Here is a 22,106-nt window from a genome sequence, read left to right on the forward strand (position 1 = left end):
CTGATACCAGCTTTTCCAACGGTACCTTTTTCTTCGCGAAAAACTCCTTCACCGCGTTATAGATGTCAACTCCCTTCGTTGTTGTCTTTAGCGGCAGTAGTGTCAGAAGTTCTTCTTTTGTGGAGAAACCATCAAATACCATCCGGATAAAGACCACCAGCTGTGCTGTACTGCTGCTGTCGACGGACTCGTCACACTGGATGCTAAACCAACTGCACTTTGCCAGATCCTGATCCAACTGATCGGCCAAGTTCCCGGACATAGCCGACACTCTTCTAACAATTGTAGTTGCCCCCAGCTGGACATCAGAGAGAGTGGAGATTACATCGTTTCCATATTTCTCGTCTTTAAGCACAGTTTTTGCAATTATCATCATTGCTTCTTTGAAATACTCCCCGTCTAAAAATGCCTTCTTTTTCTTAATCATGAAATGTGTAGCTCTAAATGAGGCTTCGGTTGCTTTTTGAGAGTTTTTCACCGGTCTCGTGAAAAAAGACTGCTGTTTGCTCAAACCTGCCTTTAATTCGCGGGCCTTTTCCGCACGCAGTGTGCTGCCCTTTGGATAGTTAGCATGGTAGCTTGTGTGACACGTTCGGAAATGTCTCTCCACGTTGTGCCGCTTTGCCGTTGCCAGTTGCCCCGCAAATGAGACACACGCATGAATCTTTCACAGAGGTAAAAAAGAACTCTTCCTCCCATTCACTGTGAAAATTATATGTTTTCTTCCTTTTTTCCGCCATGTTTTCCTCATCTCCTCACCTTTGCCTTTGCTGGTCTTCACGGCAACTGTTTCCGTGGAGACCAGCTAACACTAAATATTAGATCATGATCTAATATTTAATAATAAACATTTTTTTTATATATTATCTCTAACAAATTAACGCCAATGCAATTGTGATTAAAAAAAAAAATAGCAAGAAAAAATAAAAATAGATGCAGCTTACTGGTAAGTTGTTATGGTGAGCTATTTTTAGAACAGGCCCGCGGGCGACTCATGTGGTCCTTGCGGGCGACCTGGTGCCCGCGGGCACCGTGTTGGTGACCCCTGGGTTATGTGATATAGTGACATTGTTGCATCTCATCAATCAGCATCTGGGCAGAGCATTTTCAAACTTTAGTGTTCTTCCAGAATTCAGGAAATTCAGTTTTTCACCCTAACCTATTCCCACACCTGTGGTCATAACTAAAAATGGTAGGCTGATGAAACTGGCACATTATATGAATGAATAGTTATACCAAATGTTTACATATGCATTGCTTGGTTTTGGTTTCTAAAAATTACATTTGATGCCTGGAAATTTGAGATGCTCTAGTCACCTGAAACCATCTCAAGTGATGCAAATTATTTTTAGGCATACATCAGATGCATCAACTAAGTCATACTTGTGTTTTTAATTTATTTCTATATTAAATATAACACATAAAAACTTAACTTATAACTTTTAGCATAGTAGAGCTCAGTAGTCACAGAGCCACAGTGATCTAGCAGATCTTCTAGTAGTAGTTTACCTCATTTTTAGAGCTTTTCAAACTATAAATAATGTGATTTTACCGTGTTTTATGACCTTATAGTACTTCCCACCAAAAAAGAAATATCATATGTTCATAGTTTTCAGTCACATTATTGACTGAATTGACTATTATTCTCTAGCTGACAAAAATTTACTCCATTATAACAGACAAAACTGGACAAAAATGTTTTGGGAGGTCTTGGATCATCTATCCGTGGAGGAAAAACAATAATATACAGAGAAACTATGAATTTTACAGACTTGTGATCCATACACCCCCCCCCAAGCGACTTTATTTCAAAGTACAGACAATTACATGTATTTTTAAATATTCTTTGTGCATTTTTCTGGATAGGTAAATTATGCCGCCATGTGGAACAAGAAATTGTTCAGCGTTCAAATAAAGGTAAGCGCTACATAGACACGTAAATCTTTCATTTTGACATTTGCTGACTTGCACTTTTATAGTGTAGAACCAGAGAAGTTACTATAGTATTCATTTGTCACATAAATGTTGTGTCATAACAATAAAGCTGAGTGAGTATTTTTCCATTGTCAGGCTAGGAATGTGTTTTCTCTCTATATGATTCAAAATATCAAACTTGAGTTCAAACTTTTTGACCTACTTAATATTCCTTTCCAGAGATGGGTACGCGTTACTGTAATCTGATTACTTTTTTCAAGTAACGAGTAAAGTAAGGGATTACTATTGCAAAATCGGTAATTAGATTACCGTTACTTTCCCGTAGGAACGCTGCGTTACTGCGTTACTAAAACCGTGATTTTTTTTGCGAGAATGTCTCATGACAGTGACGTAAGCAAGTGCGACGTTGGTGACAGCAGCTGTGTGCAGATCAACAATGGATAATATATCGAGTGCGGGAGAGAGTATGAGCGTGCAGCGTTTAAAGTGTGGAAGTACTGACCTTACTTTGAGTTTGATTCCATAAAAAGTGACAAAAACATTAGCGTCCATCGTGCGTGGGAAGAAAACTTCTTTTTACAGCGAAAAAAACCCCTAAACTTCCGAGCAAGCACGGAGTAGCTACGACGTGATGGGAAACTCACAGAGACACTCGCGCGGATTCTTCAACTGACCGCAGCACACCTGCACCAGGGTAACCCTCCGCCTACCCTGCTCCTGCTTTACAGGTGAAAATAGAGCAAAAGGACCGCTGAGTCTTTGACTTTATTTATTTTCTGCTGTGTTTTACTTGCATCTGTTTGAAAGAGTGAGTGAAAACACAAAAAATATTTTATTTTATGTGCTGGAATGTGTAGAAAATAGGTTTAAATGTTAAACTAATTTATTCAAGTCAGAGAATGTTGCATATAATGTTTTGCTTGATGCTTGATGCATAAAGTTAAAAGATTAAAACTGATAAAACAAGTTAAAAAAAGAGACTTTTCCATTCGATTACATTTTGTATGATGGATTATGTAGAAAAAGTAGAATTGGGCTGAAAGATCTATCACTTTATCACCTCTTCAGGTTGTAAATCGTGTTTTTAAAAAGTAACTAAGTAACTAAGTAACTAAGTAATTAATTACTTTTGAAAATAAGTAATCAGTAAAGTAACGGGATTACTTTTTTGGGGGAGTAATCAGTAATTAGTTACTGATTACTTTTTTCAAGTAACTTGACCAACACTGTTCCTTTCTTAACATATGCTAAATATATTGTTAGCTTTCTAGCTACCTGTAGCACAAACTAACTGTGTACATTAGTTATATAGACTAAACAGAACTGTAACTGACAGTTTTATTCAGCTATGCCAACAACATCTCTCTTTCTCCCAGTCGTATTAAACTAGTTTACATACTTTCTCTTTACTAACACAGACATAAATCTGATGCCAATTACCTCAACTGATTCTGAGAAAGATAAAAAAGAGGATTTTGATAAAAGTCATATTATTCTTTAAAATTATTGATTTCACTTGTTTATGGCAACCGGCTGACACGCGAACGTTAACACATCTCTTCCAATCGGAGCCAGATATTTGCATTTTGTTTGTTTCATGATATTTCAGAGGAACAGGCTGTGCAGATGATACACACTAAGTATCATGTGAGGAATTATGAGCCAAACAGCTAAATGATGCATCACTAGAGTTAACAGTTAGTCTGTCTGACACTAACAGCTATTTCTAAAGACCGAACACTGAAGGAAGCTGCTAATAGTTACACTGACAGCTAATGGAGTGTCTATGTCCAACTTTTATTGCTTGCATCCACAAATACTAATACGTGTGCGTGTTTTGTATTTTCTGTTTCTATCACTGCATAACTTCACTCTTTCTGCAGCTCGGAACTCAACACACATCATTTTTTTTACTACTGTTGTTTGCCAGTGTTGTCAAGACATGCAAATTTTTCTGTAGATAATTCAGATAAAATTAGAAATTAGAAGAATTCTGACACAACTTTTAAACAGCTATACTAAAAGTTACAAGATATTAATAACTGAGAATTTGAAACCTTTAACAGATTATTTGCATAAGCCTGAATAAAGGTAGTCAATATTATCTAAACGGTGCAGGACCTGGGTGGAAACACAACATCTATTTAACAGTCTCACAAATATCATCTTCAGCCTTAGCAAAAACATCTACTTGACAGAGCAGTTCTATTACTATTACATATTGTCATGAATAATATGCAGAACCAAGGCTGAATCATGATAGAGCACCTGCAGCAACACGCCAGCAGCTGAATTGAGAAAAACAGTGAGTGCTGATGAGGATATTGGGTTTAATGTTTAAAACATTAAGATAGTAATACTCCATTTCAGTCCACCATACAATGCCTGAAAGATACGCTTTGTGCCTTGCTTTCCCAACTGGCTTCAGCAAGTTCAGGTTCAGAACATGCTTGCTCTGTTGATCTGATTGTTTGAGGTTTACCTAGGATAACTGACAAATAACCCATCCAATCAACTGACTTCTTTTGGAAGCGCTTGCATTTTTCCACCGAAAACTTCGTCACAAACACTTTAATCAACTGGCTCCTTTCGATGTAGAGGAGTAGCGAGTCTACTCTAACCCCATCGCTGATTGCGAAGCTCTTTAAGGGAGAGGCAGCTTGTATCCATGATCTTGTTGTTCTGGTCATTACCCAGAGTTCGTGTGCATAGTTGAGGGTGAGAACGTAGATCAACGGGTAAATCCAGAGCTTATACTCTCAGCTCTCCCTTCACCACGATGCACTGGTACAACACCCACATCACCGCAGCCACAGCCCCAATCTGTCTGCTGATCTCCCATTTCCCTCACTCGTGAACAAGACCCCGAGATACTTAAACTTAGGGTGGATACACATCTCCATTTGAAAAACAGGTACTGTCCAAGCACATAAACATACTACCTGGGGGAAAGAGTCTGCAGAAGCCAGCAGGACGTTTTCAGGTTTCAGATCACAGTGGACAATGTTCTTGAAGTGGAGATGACGCAACGCCACCAAGATCTGACAGTGAGACAGAAAAACACAGATTGCATTTGCTATAATAATGTTGGACCTCTTGTCAAACACTCAATGCTAATGGCACCGGTCAGGCAGTAAATCTATGCAAGGGGAACACTAAAATACTATGATCAGGCCGTAATTCAATTCAATTCAGTTTTAATTTCAATTTTAGTCCCCAGTCAAAAGTACAAACATAACTGACAAAAGCACAATGCAACATAACACAAATGAGACTCACTTACTGTCTGAACTTTACAACCTCCCTTTGAGATGCTCTGCCAGGCCTTTACTGAATCCATCTTTAGTTACTGCTGGTTTGCGAGTCTCTGCCTTCAGTTATGTTCTATTCATTTTCTTACCCATTGTTCATGTGCACAGTGAAGTGTCTGATCAGTGTTGCATCATTTGGCTGAATGTGAGCAGAGATTATAGACCTATACAATCAGAATTTTTCCAGTAATTCCTATCAGCAGTAACATGATTATTAAACACTCTAAGCTCAGGAGGTAGAGCAGGTCACCTACTGATCGGAAGGTTGGTGGTCCGATCCTTGGCTCCTCCAATCTGCATATCAAGTATCCTTGTGCAAGATACTAACCTAAAGTTGCTCTCCGATGCATCTATCGGAGTATGAATGTGTGTAAATGTACTGAGAAAGCACTAAGTTCAGAGAAAGTGCTGGTGAGAATGGGTGTGATTGGGTCAATCAATCAATCAATCAATCAAGGCTTTATTCGCCACGTGCAGTGAAATAGGATTCCCCCCCCCCCACCCGACCTTACACACACAACACAGACATCACATGGGGATACAGGTCGGAGATCGTTAGCATTACATAAATGTCCACAGCACAACATTATGGAACACGTGACAAGCCACAGGGTTGGGTGGGGGGTGAGGAGTAATCCACAGCAAACACAGTAGCCATCCTGCCCAGCGCTACCATTCCAGCGCGGGCTCAGACCCACCGTGTTCCCAGGAGGGAACAAGCATCGAAGGCGTTGTACAGAGTGCTTTGAGTACTCCAGGAGAGTAGAAAGGCGCTATATAAGAATCAATCCATTTACCATTTGTCCTGGATGTTGTCACTGGATTTTTCTTAACAAAGGCTAAATTTATGGACCCAAACCTTTGTGACTTTGTTTTTACAGTTAGGGTCAGACAGGGTGATGTTATAATTGAGGCAAAGTATCACCTGTGTCACCAGGAACTTTGTGATCCTCTCAGGAAGTCGGCCTTTCTCACTGGACAGGATCATCTCCAACATGTCTCCATGAAGCTTCTCCATGACCACAAACACTCGCTCTGGTGTCTCAAACATACAGTCCAGGTTGACCACCCCTGGATGATGCAGGCTCTGAAAGGACAAGAGAGATCAGTTTAGACAGTTTAAGAACAGTTTACAATCTCCTGGGTGGGAGATTCAGTTAAAGATTTTTAAAATTGGATTTCTTCAGGTGAACCTACCATATTTGGTAATAAAAATGCTTTAATCCTAAGTATTTACTATGAATTGCATACTTTTTAGCATTTATGTTATTTGTATGCAGTGATGGTTTAATTAAACTGGAATACAGATTAAGATGAATTGTGAATAGAGTTATGTCCACATCTAAATTTAACAACACAAGCACCTTCTTCTTCATTTTAACCCTTGCATGCTTTTTGGGACAAATTGGACCTGTTTTGTTTTTTGACACCAGAAGAACTAGGTGTACTTCTTTTATTCTGAAATTTGATGGTTTAAAGTTCAAATATGATATTAATGAAACATTTTATACAGTTTTAAAGGTGGTAAAAATATTTGTACACTGAGGCTGTTTCAGTTTGACTGAACGAAAATCAACGAGTTTGAGGATTCTTGAAACTCTGAAAACTGTACATGCCATGTCTTTGTAACATTTTTAAGGGACAGTGATAACAGACTTCAAGAGTTACCCTGACACTGTCACAAGAACTGTCTGTGTTCTCACTGCATGCGTCTAGGTTCCAATGACAGGCACCTAAAGGTCTTTGAAGTGTTATGGGTGAGTCTCAAAACAGTGAAATAGTAAAACAGCACAGGACTGATCACATATGATGCACATGAGGAACAGAAGTCAGACGTCAGAGACTGCCATGACACAAACACAATATGTAACAAAATAATCTAACACGTTACAGTCTTTTATCCTAATCTGAGATTAAAACAGAGATCTAATGAGGGGTTTTACATATAAGTAAATATTAGTATAAAATAAATTCATCTGAGCTGTGAATTTAAGAGTGGGAAAGTTATAACATCAAGATTTTCTGTTCAAAAAACGCTTCACCTAATCTTCCAAGATGAACGATGAAGATAGCTCTGAGGCAGCAAAGGAAACATTTATGTCAAAGGCCCTCATGACTCTTTGCATGCAAAAATGACACCATCTTCCCTGCGTGGGAGCTTTAGCAGCAGTGGCAATGGCAGCACAGCAATCTGAGCCTGGCCCTGATCAACACGTCACACAAGAAGCCAACACAAGGAGACAGAAGGGAAAGAGATGCAACTTCTGCTCTGCAATAGATGACTGCGAAACAGGGACAGCGTGCTTCAAACGTGGGAAATACATGTCGAAGTCCCTAATCCCACAGATGCAAGGTTTCCCACCATTGCTTTGAATGCACTGACTGGTTTGCAATAAGCCACTGATATGGAATATTAACAATCACGATGGCACTTGTGAGTATTTTTAATGGCCTCGGAGGATGGATAGCGCTGTTTTTGCTATTTTCACTTTCAATAAACTAATATTTAAATTATTATGGCTTTTATGTTGTCATTTTTGGGAAACAGAGAGCATAATATCGTGTTATCATAGATGTATTTGATCAAGAACAAGTGTGCCTGCTTCTCTCCCTGGGAGGTACGGTGGCAAATATATTACTTCTTTACTTGTACTTCCTGTCCTGGCTCACATTATAATTTATATTTAGCAAACCAAAGCAAAAACATGATGCTCATAAGATGAAGAAGAGAGAGCAGGATGGGTATAGCGCCAGGATGTTGAACTTAAGCAGTGCTGGCATGACTTGGCTAAGTGAAAGGCATGAAACACGCAGTTCTGAGAGTGTTTATATAAAGGAATGCCACGGCTTATATTTTGAAAAAAACACTGTCATACTGTAATATGTGTGGGTGGTTTATGTAGACGCTGCAGTTGTATAAATGAGCGTGCTTGTTTGGTTCAACGATCCCATCCAACCAATCTGTGAAGAGCTCTGGTTGTTCCAAGCTCATAGACATTACTTTATGTCACTTCAGCGAGGATAAATCTGTTTTGGGTGAACATGATATGACTTTATACAATAAGCTTAAGTAAATGTGCCAGTGTACACTGACCACAACTCTCTCTCTAATATGAAGAACGTAAAATTGTATCCACTGTACTTTGCCTCTTATAGAAACGATATTAATGATTAAAGATTCAAAGATCCGAAAGCATCCTCACCCATTTCCCTAACGGCTACAACAATCATTCAAATAAAATGCCAAAAAAGCTGATATGGACCCCAAAGGTAGCAGGAAGCCATTTCCCAAACAGCTCCAGTCTGCTGAGCAGCCAAGCAGAACAGATATCAGCTGAGGTGAACTCAAGTGTGTTTTATGTGCAGGTGTGTGTAGCAGCAGCGGCGGCAGAGCAGGAATATTTTCAGATGTCACACCCCTACAGTGTTGCCACGGTTCACAACAGGAACTTTTACTCCCTGCCAACAGTATCCTGAGCAGCATGGATGTGTGTGTGTGTGTGTGTTTACCTGCAGGATGGCCACCTCATTGCGCAGCTGACTCTCCTGTTTGGTGGGGAAGCGGAGTTTGTCGATGATTTTGATGGCAACGTCTCGGCCGGACTTCCTGTGCTTACCTGCGTGGAATAAAACCCCAATCTGAGTCACAAACACACTCAGCTGTTCCAGAATGTAATCAAAGCAACAAGTTGAAGAACCTGAATGTGAGAATTGGTTTTCATGGGTTTAAACACTGTAAATGTAATATTCTTCAATATTCTCGATTTCTGGAGCGTTGGTTAGGTAAACTTTGACATCTGAAGAATGTTTCCAAAGTTTATCTTACCTTGTGTCCTCCAGGATCCCCTTTTAATGGGAGCTTTTCTTTACCAACATAATCATTATTAACATATGTGTTTAAGCACCACTGTGAATACAGAAAGTTCTACATCCTTATGGTCTTACTTTTAGTATCCTCAAAATCTAACCACATATCTGTGATATGGGTATGGTGTTGGCAAACACAACGACAGCCAAGCCTCAGCTAAGGAGTTTTGAGCTTGTGTGCTTGTGTGTGTGCGTATAATTTTTCTGTGATACTGGATTGGAAGAAGAGAGCAGAATTAAATAACTGTAGTAAGTGAAGCTGGTGCCCTGAGATAAAGCTGCAGTGATTTCTACTACAGAATCATGTCTTTTTGTTGCATGTGGACCTGGCGGTCACAATTACTCCCTGATCTTATCCCATGCTTAAAGATATTTCTCAGGATTATTGAACTTTTTAAACATCAGGCACCACAGATGAAATTTCCAATTTTTTTGCAGTTTTATGTCGACAAACAAAATCACTGAACTTTTTCCCTGCACTGTGTTTCACAGAGGTTACATTTCATCTTAATGAATCGGGCTCTTTGTGGCACGTTTTACAAAACCTTTTTCTGAAACAACAAAAACGAATTGTGATTAAGTTTCATGTTGCCCAACTGATTTTTTGTCTCTCTTTCTAAGTTAAAACCAAGTAATATTTCCTGTGTTTTTAGCTGTGCAGAGTCTCATAGATGAAGAATGCGTTCGTTTTACCTCCATACACAATGCCAAACTGTCCTGAGCCAAGAACCTCGTCTGGGAAGATTTGATACACTGAGTTGATGTCCTGGAAAACACAAAACACAGTCTGAGTAGCAATTCATAAATCATCAGATGGGGTCCAAGAAAAGGGTCAAATGAAAGTGAAATAAATGACTGAGACCAGTGTAGCGAAGCCTAAACCCCCTGCCAAAGGATAATGGATGCAGGGAGAGGCTGAAGTTCAGGGTGTCCAAATCTATGAGCCCATGGAGATAAAAGAGCTGGTTGCAGGGGCATGCCACCCTGAGGATGGAACTGAAGTTTAATGTTTTGTCCTCAGTCTTTTTACAAATGGACGCATTAGGAAATGCTTGTTGGGCGATGGCAGATGTTTTGAAACCAAGCATAACATATGCAGATCCAAAATGAGAAGATGGAAACTAAAAAAAAATCCTTTAGTCAAGTTAGCAGAGCAAACACCGTCCGCTATGACGTCACCCATTGGTGCTTTTACTGAGGTGCTCTGGTGTTAACATCACAAGTGACTTTTACCAATTGGAATACAGAATAGGTCCATCCTGAAGCATGACCTTCTTTGGGATTCTGTTTGACTATAACGGGGACCACAACCTACAAAAGACTAATAATAAAAAGATGATAAAAAATAAAAATCTTGAAACTACTGATTGAGACCATAACCTCATTCTCCTCGTTGTTTCCTGAGGTCATAGATCAAATTAAGTGCCAATACAACTCATTTTAAAATTTAGAAGTTCCCCCCCCACCTACTGGGAAAGAAACAATGTCTCAGTCTCAATGAACTGGTCCCACCCAACTTAACTAAACATTTATAGCCCTACACTCCGACCACAGCACTTAGGTCTACAGACCAACTAAGTTGGATGTTCTCTGAGCCAGGCTTAAATAGAGGTGACAGAGCGTTTTTGGTGTCAGCCTCTAATCTTTGGAACCACCTACCATTGCACGTAAGAGCTAACCCAGTCACCCTGTGATTTGTAAAATGTGGTTAAAAACCTACGTATTCTCTTTGGCTTTCAGCTCTAGCTAAGCTGTATATCATAGCTTTTACTGTGTAAACCCTGTTTGTTGTTTTGATTATGTCTTACTGAGACTGTGTATTTTAGCACATATTTGTTGCTAATTTAGTCATCATTTGTATAGCTTGTATAGTACTTTTCTCTATTAAGTTTTTTGTTTTACGTGTGCTACAGAAATAAACATTAACTTGACTTGACTTACATTTTCACACACAGGAGACACCGTAGGTCCTTTTTTATATAAAGTCTATGACAACAAGTTGTAAAACATTCTTATGCACTCTGGGCCATAAAACATACCTTTCTCGGGTTTAAAATAGCCTGAAACTGCAAGTTTCTGTAATTAAAGTTTCAGGTCATGGTTAAGTTCCTTGAATGGAAAACTGCAATGAAGGAAAGCAAGGGAGGCTCACAGAAAGTGGGTTCAACAAAAAAAAAGTGAATGCATCAATTCATCACCTGGCAGAGAAGATTTCCGGAATTAATTTTTTGGTAGAGAAAGCCTACTGTGCACCTCTCTCAGTGTAAATACACAACGTCAGTGATCCTCCACAGCTTTGACACCAAAGCTGCAAAATATTTTCTCCTTCATTTGTCTGTAATTACATCTCCTTTTTCTCCCCTGTTAGCTGACAGCCTAATATCACACCTCAAGCAAAGAGAACAGAAATACAATATTATAAACTTCCTCCCCCTTCCCCGAGCTCACTGCGTAATTACCATCGTCACCATGGAAACCGTTTGGCTGAGTGAGTAATCACAGTAATCTCCATTTGAGGTGTTTGAAGACGTGCTCACCTTGGAGACGGCGAGGTGCACGTCTGCATAGAAATGGGACTTGATGTTCTCTGCAGTTGCATTTATATGCAATGCAATGAATAGAAAAATGAATAGAATTTGCAGATATTGGAGCCTGATGTAAATCTTTTTGATGTAAATGTAGTGTTTCAAGCATAGTGACACGCTCTGGGAATCTCTGCAACATGACCCAGAAGTCTTCAAATGCAAATTAAGAAGAAAGTGACAGAAAGCAGGAAAAAAAAGAACTGGATGGAGGTGATTTGAGTATGAACAGGATGTTGTGTTGTCTGTCAGAGGTTGAAGATGGGGACTCTGTTTATAAGTGTGGGTATACAAACAACATGTCCTGATGCTGGTTTGAGTGCAGTGTCAGTTGGAGTGCCAGGAAATAAAGCATGAATGAAAGCATGGTGCTGATGTAACATCTAATTCAGGTTTGGGTCATCCATGTAAAACATTAGCTGTCCAATATCATCATGCCTAGGGGGACACATCCTACCACATGACTTAACTGACTGACCGTTAGTGGAAGGTCGGGTGAAACCTCGGTGCAAAAATGTCTCAAAGGTTCAGTCAAAGCAAGTCAGTGTCTCATTTAAAATGAGAGAAAAACACAATATGCACTCTTGCCTGATGAAGATTGTGACATGCTTTGTTTGCCCTGTGAACTTGTAGATCTTGAAAGAACACTGTCACTTTCTTTAACTCTTATTTACAGAGCAGGTATCTGCAAGGAAGTTTATTTGCCAGTGACATTCTGCAATTCAGTGTTTCTCAGCTTTATTACTTTGATCTCAAATAAAAATTGGTTGGCTCCCTTACTTTGTGACATCACTTTCCTGATGGTTTTATAGGCTAGTTTGAGATTAGTTAAGGAATCCTCATTGGTTAAGAAATTGTCAGAGAAAAGTCATTACCCTCAAGTCTCAAAACACCAAGACAGCAAAGGTGAAAATGCTCAGCACAAGGCTTCATGATATAACATAAGGACTTTACTAACCAGCGGGTGACATGGAGATAGACGGCCATGTCAGTAGTTTTAGAGGCTCTTGGTATTCTGATGTCGTCGATGTCATGGGTGCATGAATGTGTGAACCAAATTTTAAGAAATTCCACTGAACAGTTTTTATTCGCATAGCGATTTCATTTTGTCCTCAAATGCCAGAAAACACTTTACAAGAGAATTAAACCTTGTAATATGGTGCACGAAGAAGAAGCTTCCTTAAGCTACACCCTTGTTACAAGGGGTCATCACTGCAATGGATGGCCTTACTTCCTGATCTGGCTTTCCAGCTGGACTCAAACCACAAAGCTTTGGCTTAACAAGCAAATATGTTATCCACTACATTATGGAGCCACAGACTTTATGCAAAAGCAATCCAAAAATGTGTGTGTGTGTGTGTGTGTGTATTTGTATTTTTTCTCTTACCACATTCTCCTGGATCTGGCAGTTGGAAACTGAAATACTGATTGAAATCTCCTCTGTTAATGAGAGACACAAGTAAGATTAGAATAAAAAAAAACAGGATAACAAAAAACAGTGAATTAGCATCCTCCTGTTATTCTGAGGTCTTTACCTATCAATGTGAAGTTGACTGTTGTTGTGATTTTGTATGATTAAAAAAGCATCTGAGATAATATACATTGTGAAACACAGTCTTTCAGTTGAAATGAGATTTTTTTTCATCAACATCAGAAGGACAGATTTCAGCGGATGCACATCTCTCTGTGAAGCAAAAACAATAAAAACAGGGCATCTGTAAAAGGATATTAACTTGTTTACTCTAAGCCACACTTCTGGTGTGCATTAGAAATAAATATGTGATAAATGTGAACCAGTTAGCAATCTGCTAGTTGAGACACATTTCTTTAATCATAAAAGGTACTACGACCACACTGAAGTGTTAGTCATGATGGTTTGACGTCAGTGAAATGCCTGAAATATCTCTGATGGGTTTTGTGTGGGTGTTGTTGGCCCTGAATGGATCTGAGACTCTCTGGGAGAATTCAGTAGCAACATGGATACAAATACTTGAGTTGAAAGAAATCATACATTGAATTTGTGATTTATCTGTTCCAAATAGTCTCTGGCTGGAGACAAAGTGAAAACTGTGCTGGAAATACTTTAATGTGGTTGAGATAGGTGTGACCCTGTACATGTATACAGCTTTGAGACTTCAACTCATTTTTTCAATGAGTGGCTGAGATTGTCTGCTACTAGTTCATCACTTAATTTGTTGAAATCAAGTGGTTGTAACAGCACATTTTTATTTGAACTCCCTTTAAGCTTTTTGTTAAAAAGATAGAAAGAAAAAATCTTCAAAAAATGCTAACTTATACATGTAATATTAACAGGCCAATAATATTACAACAACGTACTGTGTCCACTGCGGTGGGAACTGTGGCAAATTCCTGTAGAAACCGCTGGCATCAGAGCATGCTGGATGGCCATTTCCCACATTCGAGCCACATCCTGCCCAACACCGCTGACCTGAAATCACAATTCTGGTACTCACAATTTGATTCAGTAAAAGGACTAGATGTTACAATCCCTGATAATACATTGCTTCAAATGGAGAAAATCTTGGCTGTTATGAGGAAAGGCAGCTCAGAAACTTTATCAGCGGCATACAGCGTTGTGTGCCTGAGCTTTCAGTCTTTTACCCAGGCTAATCTGCCATTTTTTTCTTCCTTGGTTAGGTTTAGGGATTAGGGATCTTATAGTGGACCTTAGATTCATCGGGTGTTTCAGCCCTTATCACTAGGCACCCTCATCTAAGAAGGCCCTGCCAGTGTGTCACTGGTTTTTGTTATTTTTCTTCTTCTTTCTTCTGTTTAGTTTTCTACAGTTTATTTTCTTCTATCTCATCACTGAAACTGAGAAATAATACTTACCTCTTTAACATTTATGGAGCCTCACTTCTTCAAAGGGATAGAAAAGGTGATAGAGAGAAGTAAGACAAAAAGGGACAAGATAGGAGAGAGCAGAGAGGATAGCCGGAAGGGGGGCGCCCAATCTGGCTTCCCACACCTCCCTGCCAGATCGGGCTGTACGCTTTACCTCCCCACTGGGAGGAAGAGCAGAGGGGAGAAGAGCAGAATATTTTTCTTTTCTTTCATTCCTCCTTTTGGTTTCACTACCATGAGGTTAACTGCACAGTCCCCAGGAGGCCCTGAGACAGCTGTATCAGTCAACCAGCAAAATTTCTAATGTTATATTTTACCCCTTTGACGCCCCTGTTGAGGTAGGCACACCACGGGTTGATAAATCCTGGGCTTGCTACCCAAGGCAGCCCTTTTTAGTAGGGCTGGGTATCGTCACTGATTTCTAGAATCGATTCGATTCCGATTCACAAGGTCCTGAATCGATTCGATCCACGATTCGATTCAATTGGATTTGAATCTGGGAAATTTTGCCTCAGACAGTCAGAAATATTATAATTCAGATCAGTACATTTACATATTTTTGTATCTATAAAAAGGAAGCTGACACTTTCGAGACTTTATCAAAGGTGTGAGCATGACAGCAGATGCCTTTGTCTCAAAGTAGCTGAAGATAAAACACAGAAAAACATGAAGGTGATTTTCCTGGCCTGGGATTTTATAAAAATATTCCACAGTACATCAAAAACCAAAGAAAACCATTAACCAGCACATGAACATTACCTCTGAAGTTACAGCGGTTTTATTACAGACACAGCTGAGCGTTTTGCATTTTGCATAATTTTAAAAAGTTCAGAAGCCTATTGAACGGCAGAAATTAGGTTTTCTTTTCGGAAGTAAGTAAAAGGGAAAAAAAACATCAGCCGACAGCGCTGTAAATAACGGTAGTCTTGTGCGTAACAAGCAAGCGAATAATGCAGAAAACAGATTTCGGGGATAGACGGGAAACTGTTCTTGAAGTACACTGAGAGAGAGAGAGAGCTGTGCATGAAGTGTGATTTTATTGTGGTGGAAGCAAAACAGCAAAAGTAAGAGTGAATTCATGACGATGTTTATGTGAAGCGTAGTTTGGATCTTCTTTTGCTGCTGGTTCAGTCAATATTGTTTGGAGAGAGATAAAACTAACAGCTTTAGAATCAGCGCAAAAAGGGCGCGAACACAAAGCGCGGACCAGCCGAAACATCAGAATCAGCGAGCTGTTGGCTTTCAGCCCCGACCGTGTCCGTGCCGTCGGATGAGAAAGTCACATCTCACTGATTCTGATCCGCGGGTCCGCGCTTTGTGTTTACGTCTTTGTGCAGAAGCCGTGTACCTGCTCTCATTTACTGTTTTAGCTGTTTGGTGGTTGTCAAAATTTTGTGACGTTTCACCTGAGATTCTGGAATTTCAGGCAAAATACATTTATATTAAAAAATCGATTCAGGATTTTAATGAATCGATATCACGTTATCCAAGCCAGAATCGATTTTAATCGATGAATCGATTATTAAAACCCACCCCTACTTTTTAGCCATAGCCAGTGACTGGTCCTCTCAGCAGTGTTAGCCAATTCTCTTATAGCCTGCCATTGCGCCTGTCCTCTGATCCCAATCTCTCTAAGCAGTTTTGCTGTTGGACTGGCAACAAAGCCCCTGCATCCCACTTCCACCGGGCGCACCTTGATCTTCCAGCCTCTGTCCTCTGCCTCAGCTGCCAAGTTGGCATACCACAGCTTCTTACGCACAAATGTTTCCTCAATTGCTTCCTCCCATGGTACCGTCAGCTCAATGACATACGCAAGTTTTTGGGAGTTAGACCAAAGGACGAGGTCTGGTCGCAGAGTAGGTGCTACGATCTCTGTGGGATCCAAGTCCACTTGCATCTGCCAATCCCTGGCAACCTTCAGTGGGCCCATTTCTGGGGTTAAGGGGCTTGTACTCGGCCACAGAGGAAGACAGGGGGAGCCCTCATGGCTAATTGAATGGAGAATTCATGCTTTTATTTTGTCTTTTGTTTTTATATATTTATTTTAAATATTTAGTTATTTAGTTCCTATCAGAAAAACATAAATTCACAAATGCAAAGAGTTTAAAAAACAAGTCTTTAGAGCAGTCTGAATCCTGAATGAGACATATAGGAATTATTAGTACTGTACTTTGATCTAACTTTATCTGAAAAGATTTTTAAAATCGCACTTCATCACTTTAAACAAACTTTAAAAATATTAGTAGTTTCTGATTTTTTTTAAAGTAAGTTATGTAAAATTTTAACTTGAAAGTATTTCTCATTGCAGAAATAACTAAGTATGAATGGTAGAAGAAGACTGTAATCCATGTACCACAGAGGGGAAACGTCACTTTTTCGATTTCTGTCTTTTAGTTTAATATTTTTATAGCTGACATTTTTTTAACTTTCACCCCCTTAATTTTTACACCAATATCTCTCAAATATCTTTCTTAACATGATTGCATTTGAGGGGTGTTATTATTTCATGTCACCAGTGTTGGGGAGTAACAGAATACATGTACCGGCGTTACGTATTTAAAATACAAAATATGAGCAACTGTATTCTGTTACAGTTACTGCTTAAATAGGTGATAATTAGAATACAGTTACTTTGTTGAAATAAACGGATTACACGGCAATCTTTTCCTGTTTCATATGTTATGCTATCCCCTCTCTAATTTTGGTAATTCCACACATTGCCGGAAACCCAAACAAAGCACACAATAAGAGGCTCTAATGTGAGCGTCCAGTTAATGTTGGTGGTGTCAGCTACACAATGAACCCAGAGCCAGCACAACAGAGCCAGCAGTGAACGGGCAGGAAGGCATTTCTTACTTGGAAATTCTGACACCACTTCATGAGAAGAATGGGATGGGCAAAATCTGACCGTGCAATGCAAACTTTGTTTGCCAGCAACCAAGCTGCTCTCAGCATCAAAAGACTCCAACCTAAAGAAACATCTGGAAGTAAGTTCTTTATTTAAAAACTAACATTAACCTACTGCAACTACCTTGTTCGAGTTATGGTAGCTACCATAGCTATGGTAGTTATGTCCCACTTCAGTATCTTCGATGTACTATTGCTGTGTGATTTATTACTATTACTGATGGCTACAACCTGCTAGCTGCAAATAATCATCACATTTGAACTGAACTGAACTGAATGAAGAAAGATGTAAGAAAGAACAGAGTTGGAGAAAAAGAGATTTTAGTAAGGAGTACTCAGTGACATTTGATCAACTGTGAATTTAAATCTTTCATGTAAATGTGAGTTTTTCAAAATTTTGAAAAACAAATGTGACAAATGTCTTGATTTTGCCAGCTCTGACGTATCCGATTTAAGACTTTGTTGAAAAACATTTCTCCTTAAAGTGTTTGCATGATATCATGCAAGCACATTAAGGATGATATCAAATCTATCAATAATATCAAATCTAATTATGATCTTAGAGAACCTATCTTGCATCATATCAGATTAAATCTGCATCTCACCAGAATGCTGCTGCCTGTCACAGATGATTCAGGTCTCTGCAGGTTCTCTCCAACATAATAAACCAGTGATGCCGTGGCGATCTCAAAGCAATGAGGATTGGCTCCATCAGGAAGTAGAGAAAAATTCTGAGCAGGCTCCAGAGACAAGATTTCAGACAGAGGGATTTCCTGCAGAGAGGATGAAGTAAAGGGGTCTGGGTGGAATACAGTTTACAGTATCAGCACCAGTACACCATACATGATGTACCTCCTGAATCTGTAGTTGAGGGGTGTGCTGTGTTTCAAGTAATTTACATTCAAATATGAATTAACATATATCTCATACCAGTAGATCACATTGCTCTCAGACTGCTGAGTTTAGAAAGTAGAATAGGTATATCAGGCCTCTCTCAGCAGACTCAAGTTCAAAAAAGACTACTACTGTAAACTTAGCAGTTAGTCTTTAAAAGACAGGCACACCTGCAGTGATGACTTTGCAGCAACAAATAAACTGCTGGAAGGTAGTGGTCTTACCTTGTAATATTTACTTCCTGTGTCGTTCTGAAACAGCGTAATGCATTTACTGTCTAGCCTCCAGTAATGTCTTTTCCTCTGAAACATTGGAAGAGAGAAGAGGAAGAAAAATAAGGGAATACCACAAAGAAAAAAGAGTGACATTAAAGAGCAAAACAACTGAGGAAAGAAAAGAGAGCAAATAAGTATGAAGCAGACAAACAATGACAACCTGTAAATGCCTCTCAACTTGTTTTTAACACTCTGAAGAATTTCAGAACAGCAACACATCCTCAAACCACAAGTGGCAGTTTTCTCAGAAATAACTCTTGCTTCTATTAGGAATGAGTTTAACATTTATTATTTCTCACTATTTGTTTCTTCGATATTTCCTACCATCTCCGTTATTTAAATAGGAAGAAGCACAAACACTTAAGACAATCTTTGTACGATTCAAAGTGTATATTTATAATAATGTGTCAAACAAAGTTGGAAGCAGCACTTTGATTACAAATAGTGAAATATCTGCAACGCGATCTGTCCTGTTTCTGAGTCCTCTTATCCTTCACTCAAAGACTTCAGAAACAGCATCACAACTGGATTCTTTGCTTGTTCTTGAAATGTAATGAGAATAAACTGTGTTTTTCCACATGGTTCAGGTCTTTTTTTTATAATTTAATTATGAATTAAATTATAATTCTAAAGTGTACCATCTTTAAGTAATTGGGAAAAATTTAACAATTACACGAATTCTCCCCAGGGTGCTGATTGACTAATCATTAGACTGAGAAGCCACTGTTTCATGTCACAAAGACAGAGGAATCGGTGAAATTAAAGGAGTAGATGACAAAGCTAAGACTGAGGCAAAGCCTGATAACATCCGAACCAGTGAACAGAACGAAAACAAAACAAACAAACAAAAAACCCTGAGGGCGCTAGCTGTTTGCTTCATGTAAGACAACATCCACAACACAAATTTGGTGAGGTAAATAGACTGTTAAACATAAAAAGAAAGATGTACCAGAGTGTCCTTGCTGGTGTAGTGGACCATCCAGCCCTCTTTCATCACATTGCTGCTCTTCCTCTTTGTGTGTTTGACAGACTGGACGACTCGCATCAAAGGAATGTTGTTGCTGGTGGAGGGGCTTTAAGGGGCACGAAAAAAAACACAGCCTCAGAAACATCTCAGTACTATATATTTTTCTTTGTGTGTAATTGTTCTGTGAGTACCTGATGGCTCGGTTGGACTCATCTAGGTCAGGGTCGTGCATGTCACAGAGATCGCTGGGTCCTGCCTCTAGCAGCAAGCCACTCTCTGAGGCCAGCGCTTCATCCATGTCATCCAAGAGGCTACCCCCTCTGTCAATATCATGGTCATCAAGGCAACCCTCCACCATGAGGGCATCCGATTCTGCACCTGGGCTCAGAAGTTCTATGCAACAATAGAATTCAGGACCTTCATTTTGTGTTTCTAAACCATTCAGAGGTGGACTTATGTGTTATGCTAATGTGTTTCAAACCCTTGTATTGATACATAATCCGAGTGTGCTAAGCTTCAGGACAGGAAATTCTCCTTCAGAATTTTAGGTTGAGAGCAGAATTCAAGATTCCATCAATTACAGAAAGTCATTCAGATCCTCACTCTACTACCACCACGTTTGACTGTTGGTCTTTTTATGGCTTCCTGTTTTACTCTCATGCCAGAAGTAACGGGACACAAACTTTTCAAAAAGTTCAGCTGTCTTGTCAGCCCACAAGTGGTGTTGTGGAAGTCAAGAGTGTCAGACACTATCATGAGTTTGAAACTAGATCGAAGGAGTGACGTTGAATGTTATCATTGAAATTTTAGAATATATTCAACAACCTGTAGAGAGTATCCCAGAGATATCCTATTCTTAATCCATAGGGTTTGATGTTGGCCCAACCTTTGCAACCTTACACCTTGGCTCACAGTCCCCACTCATTTATACTGAAGGTGTTCTATCATGTTGAGGTCAAGACTGTCCATGTCTTTATGTTACTTGATTTGTGCACTGGTTTGCACACCAGTTGTACGCCCTTTCATTTACGACGTCTGATGATGCAGTTCTATATCTCCCTGTTCCAACATAATTGCACTTATGTTGGAACAGGGAGATATAGAACTGCATCATCAGACGTCTTAAATGAAAGGGCGTACAACATGATGTCTATAACCAAGGTTCTAGAAACTGTTAAACAAAGCTCTGGTGACTAGGATGGATTTTCTCCAAAGATCCATCCAGGGTGTACTCTAAGCCAGCGGTCCCCAACCCCGGGCTTCGGACCGGTACCGGAGTATCCCAGAGATGAGACAGTAGTGATTAGACCTCAGTAGAAATGTATGTGAAGAGTAGGGAGCTGATGAGGTGTTGGGAAAGTATGATGTAAGGAATTGCAGAAGAGCAGGTAGTAGTGGTGATCACATGCTTTAAGAAAAAACAAAACAAAAGGTGACGTATAAGAGTGGAGAAAGGTGCACAGAGGTTGATTTTTGTAGAAGGCGTCATATGCTAAATTGGCAATACAGCTAACAAGGCTGCAAAACAGGACCCAACACTGACAAGTCTAAAGTTCAACAGGTTTATTGAGTTAAAGTAAGTGAGAAGTTGAAAGGGGAGGTAAACACACGGATTCCTGACAAAACAAAGCAGGTAGGAGGACCTGTCACTGAGTCACTGAGAGAGTTAGCCTTGGATAATCCACAGAATAGCTCCAGAGAGTGTTGTTTAGAGTGAATTTGACTGCCTACTTGGTTGGTCTGGAAGAGATACTTGCAGGGGGACAGAGTCATAGGAAGGTGAAGAGGCAGGTGAGTTGAAATTGAGAGTTTCTTGATCAAGGATTTCAGGAGGAGAAGACCAGTTTGACAGAGACAGTTAGGGGACACTGGAGGTGGAGCTGCTCTTAAGGCAGGGGACAAATGGGACACATGGCAATGAAGGTGTTACACTTGAAAGCTTGTGTCACCACAGGAGACACGGAGGAGCCAGATTACCAGTTAAAGGAGGCATAAAATCTGGTGGAGAGTGAACCCTGGATCTGGTCATACCAAGATCTGCCCAACCCAGCATAAACCCAAAACAGCAAACAGACCATGAAGGACCATGACAAAGATTGGAGACTGCAAGGTAGTATCAGAAATCTAGCTAGGCAGCATTAGGTGGTAGTCTGCAGGATGACTTTGGAACTCAAGAAGAGTAAGGGAATGAGAAAAGGACTAAGTTATGGAAGCTGAAGGAAGAATGTTATGCAGCATTTAGGAAGGAGTTAAGATAAGATAAGATAAGATAAGATAAGATAACTCTTTATTGTCATTGCACAGTCATACATAGTACAGTAGTACAATGAAATTGGAAAAACTGTCCTACGTCGGCACTACATATAACACAACACGACACGATATGACACATCACAACGTAACAAACAACACAACACAGTATATTAACTTAGTATAAAAAAGAAGAATAAGTGTATGTGTATTGCACACTGTTATTATTGCACATTAATTATTATTGCACCTT

The 22,106-nt window shown here is 39.6% G+C and overlaps 1 protein-coding gene across 1 annotated transcript in view; it reads right to left on the reverse strand.

Annotated features, from left to right (window-relative positions):
- prkd1 (protein kinase D1) overlaps positions 1 to 22,106 on the reverse strand; it is a 72,740-nt gene that overhangs the window by 14,750 nt on the left and 35,884 nt on the right. The window contains exons 8-17 of the mRNA XM_086275058.1: positions 19,795 to 19,996; positions 19,586 to 19,709; positions 18,586 to 18,663; positions 18,073 to 18,240; positions 14,033 to 14,144; positions 13,083 to 13,135; positions 9,807 to 9,879; positions 8,757 to 8,863; positions 6,172 to 6,333; positions 4,878 to 4,976 (exon numbers count right to left, since the gene is read on the reverse strand). Of these exons, the coding sequence (XP_086131184.1) occupies positions 4,878 to 4,976; positions 6,172 to 6,333; positions 8,757 to 8,863; positions 9,807 to 9,879; positions 13,083 to 13,135; positions 14,033 to 14,144; positions 18,073 to 18,240; positions 18,586 to 18,663; positions 19,586 to 19,709; positions 19,795 to 19,996 (1,178 nt within the window). The remainder of the gene's footprint in view (positions 1 to 4,877; positions 4,977 to 6,171; positions 6,334 to 8,756; positions 8,864 to 9,806; positions 9,880 to 13,082; positions 13,136 to 14,032; positions 14,145 to 18,072; positions 18,241 to 18,585; positions 18,664 to 19,585; positions 19,710 to 19,794; positions 19,997 to 22,106) is intronic.

This window comes from Aulonocara sp. 'chitande type north' Nkhata Bay, linkage group LG19 (genome assembly GCF_057382095.1).
Source record: "Aulonocara sp. 'chitande type north' Nkhata Bay isolate Kocher_YH1m ecotype deep benthic linkage group LG19, A_spYH_male_GT1.1, whole genome shotgun sequence".
NCBI classification, from domain to species: Eukaryota; Metazoa; Chordata; class Actinopteri; order Cichliformes; family Cichlidae; genus Aulonocara; species Aulonocara sp. 'chitande type north' Nkhata Bay.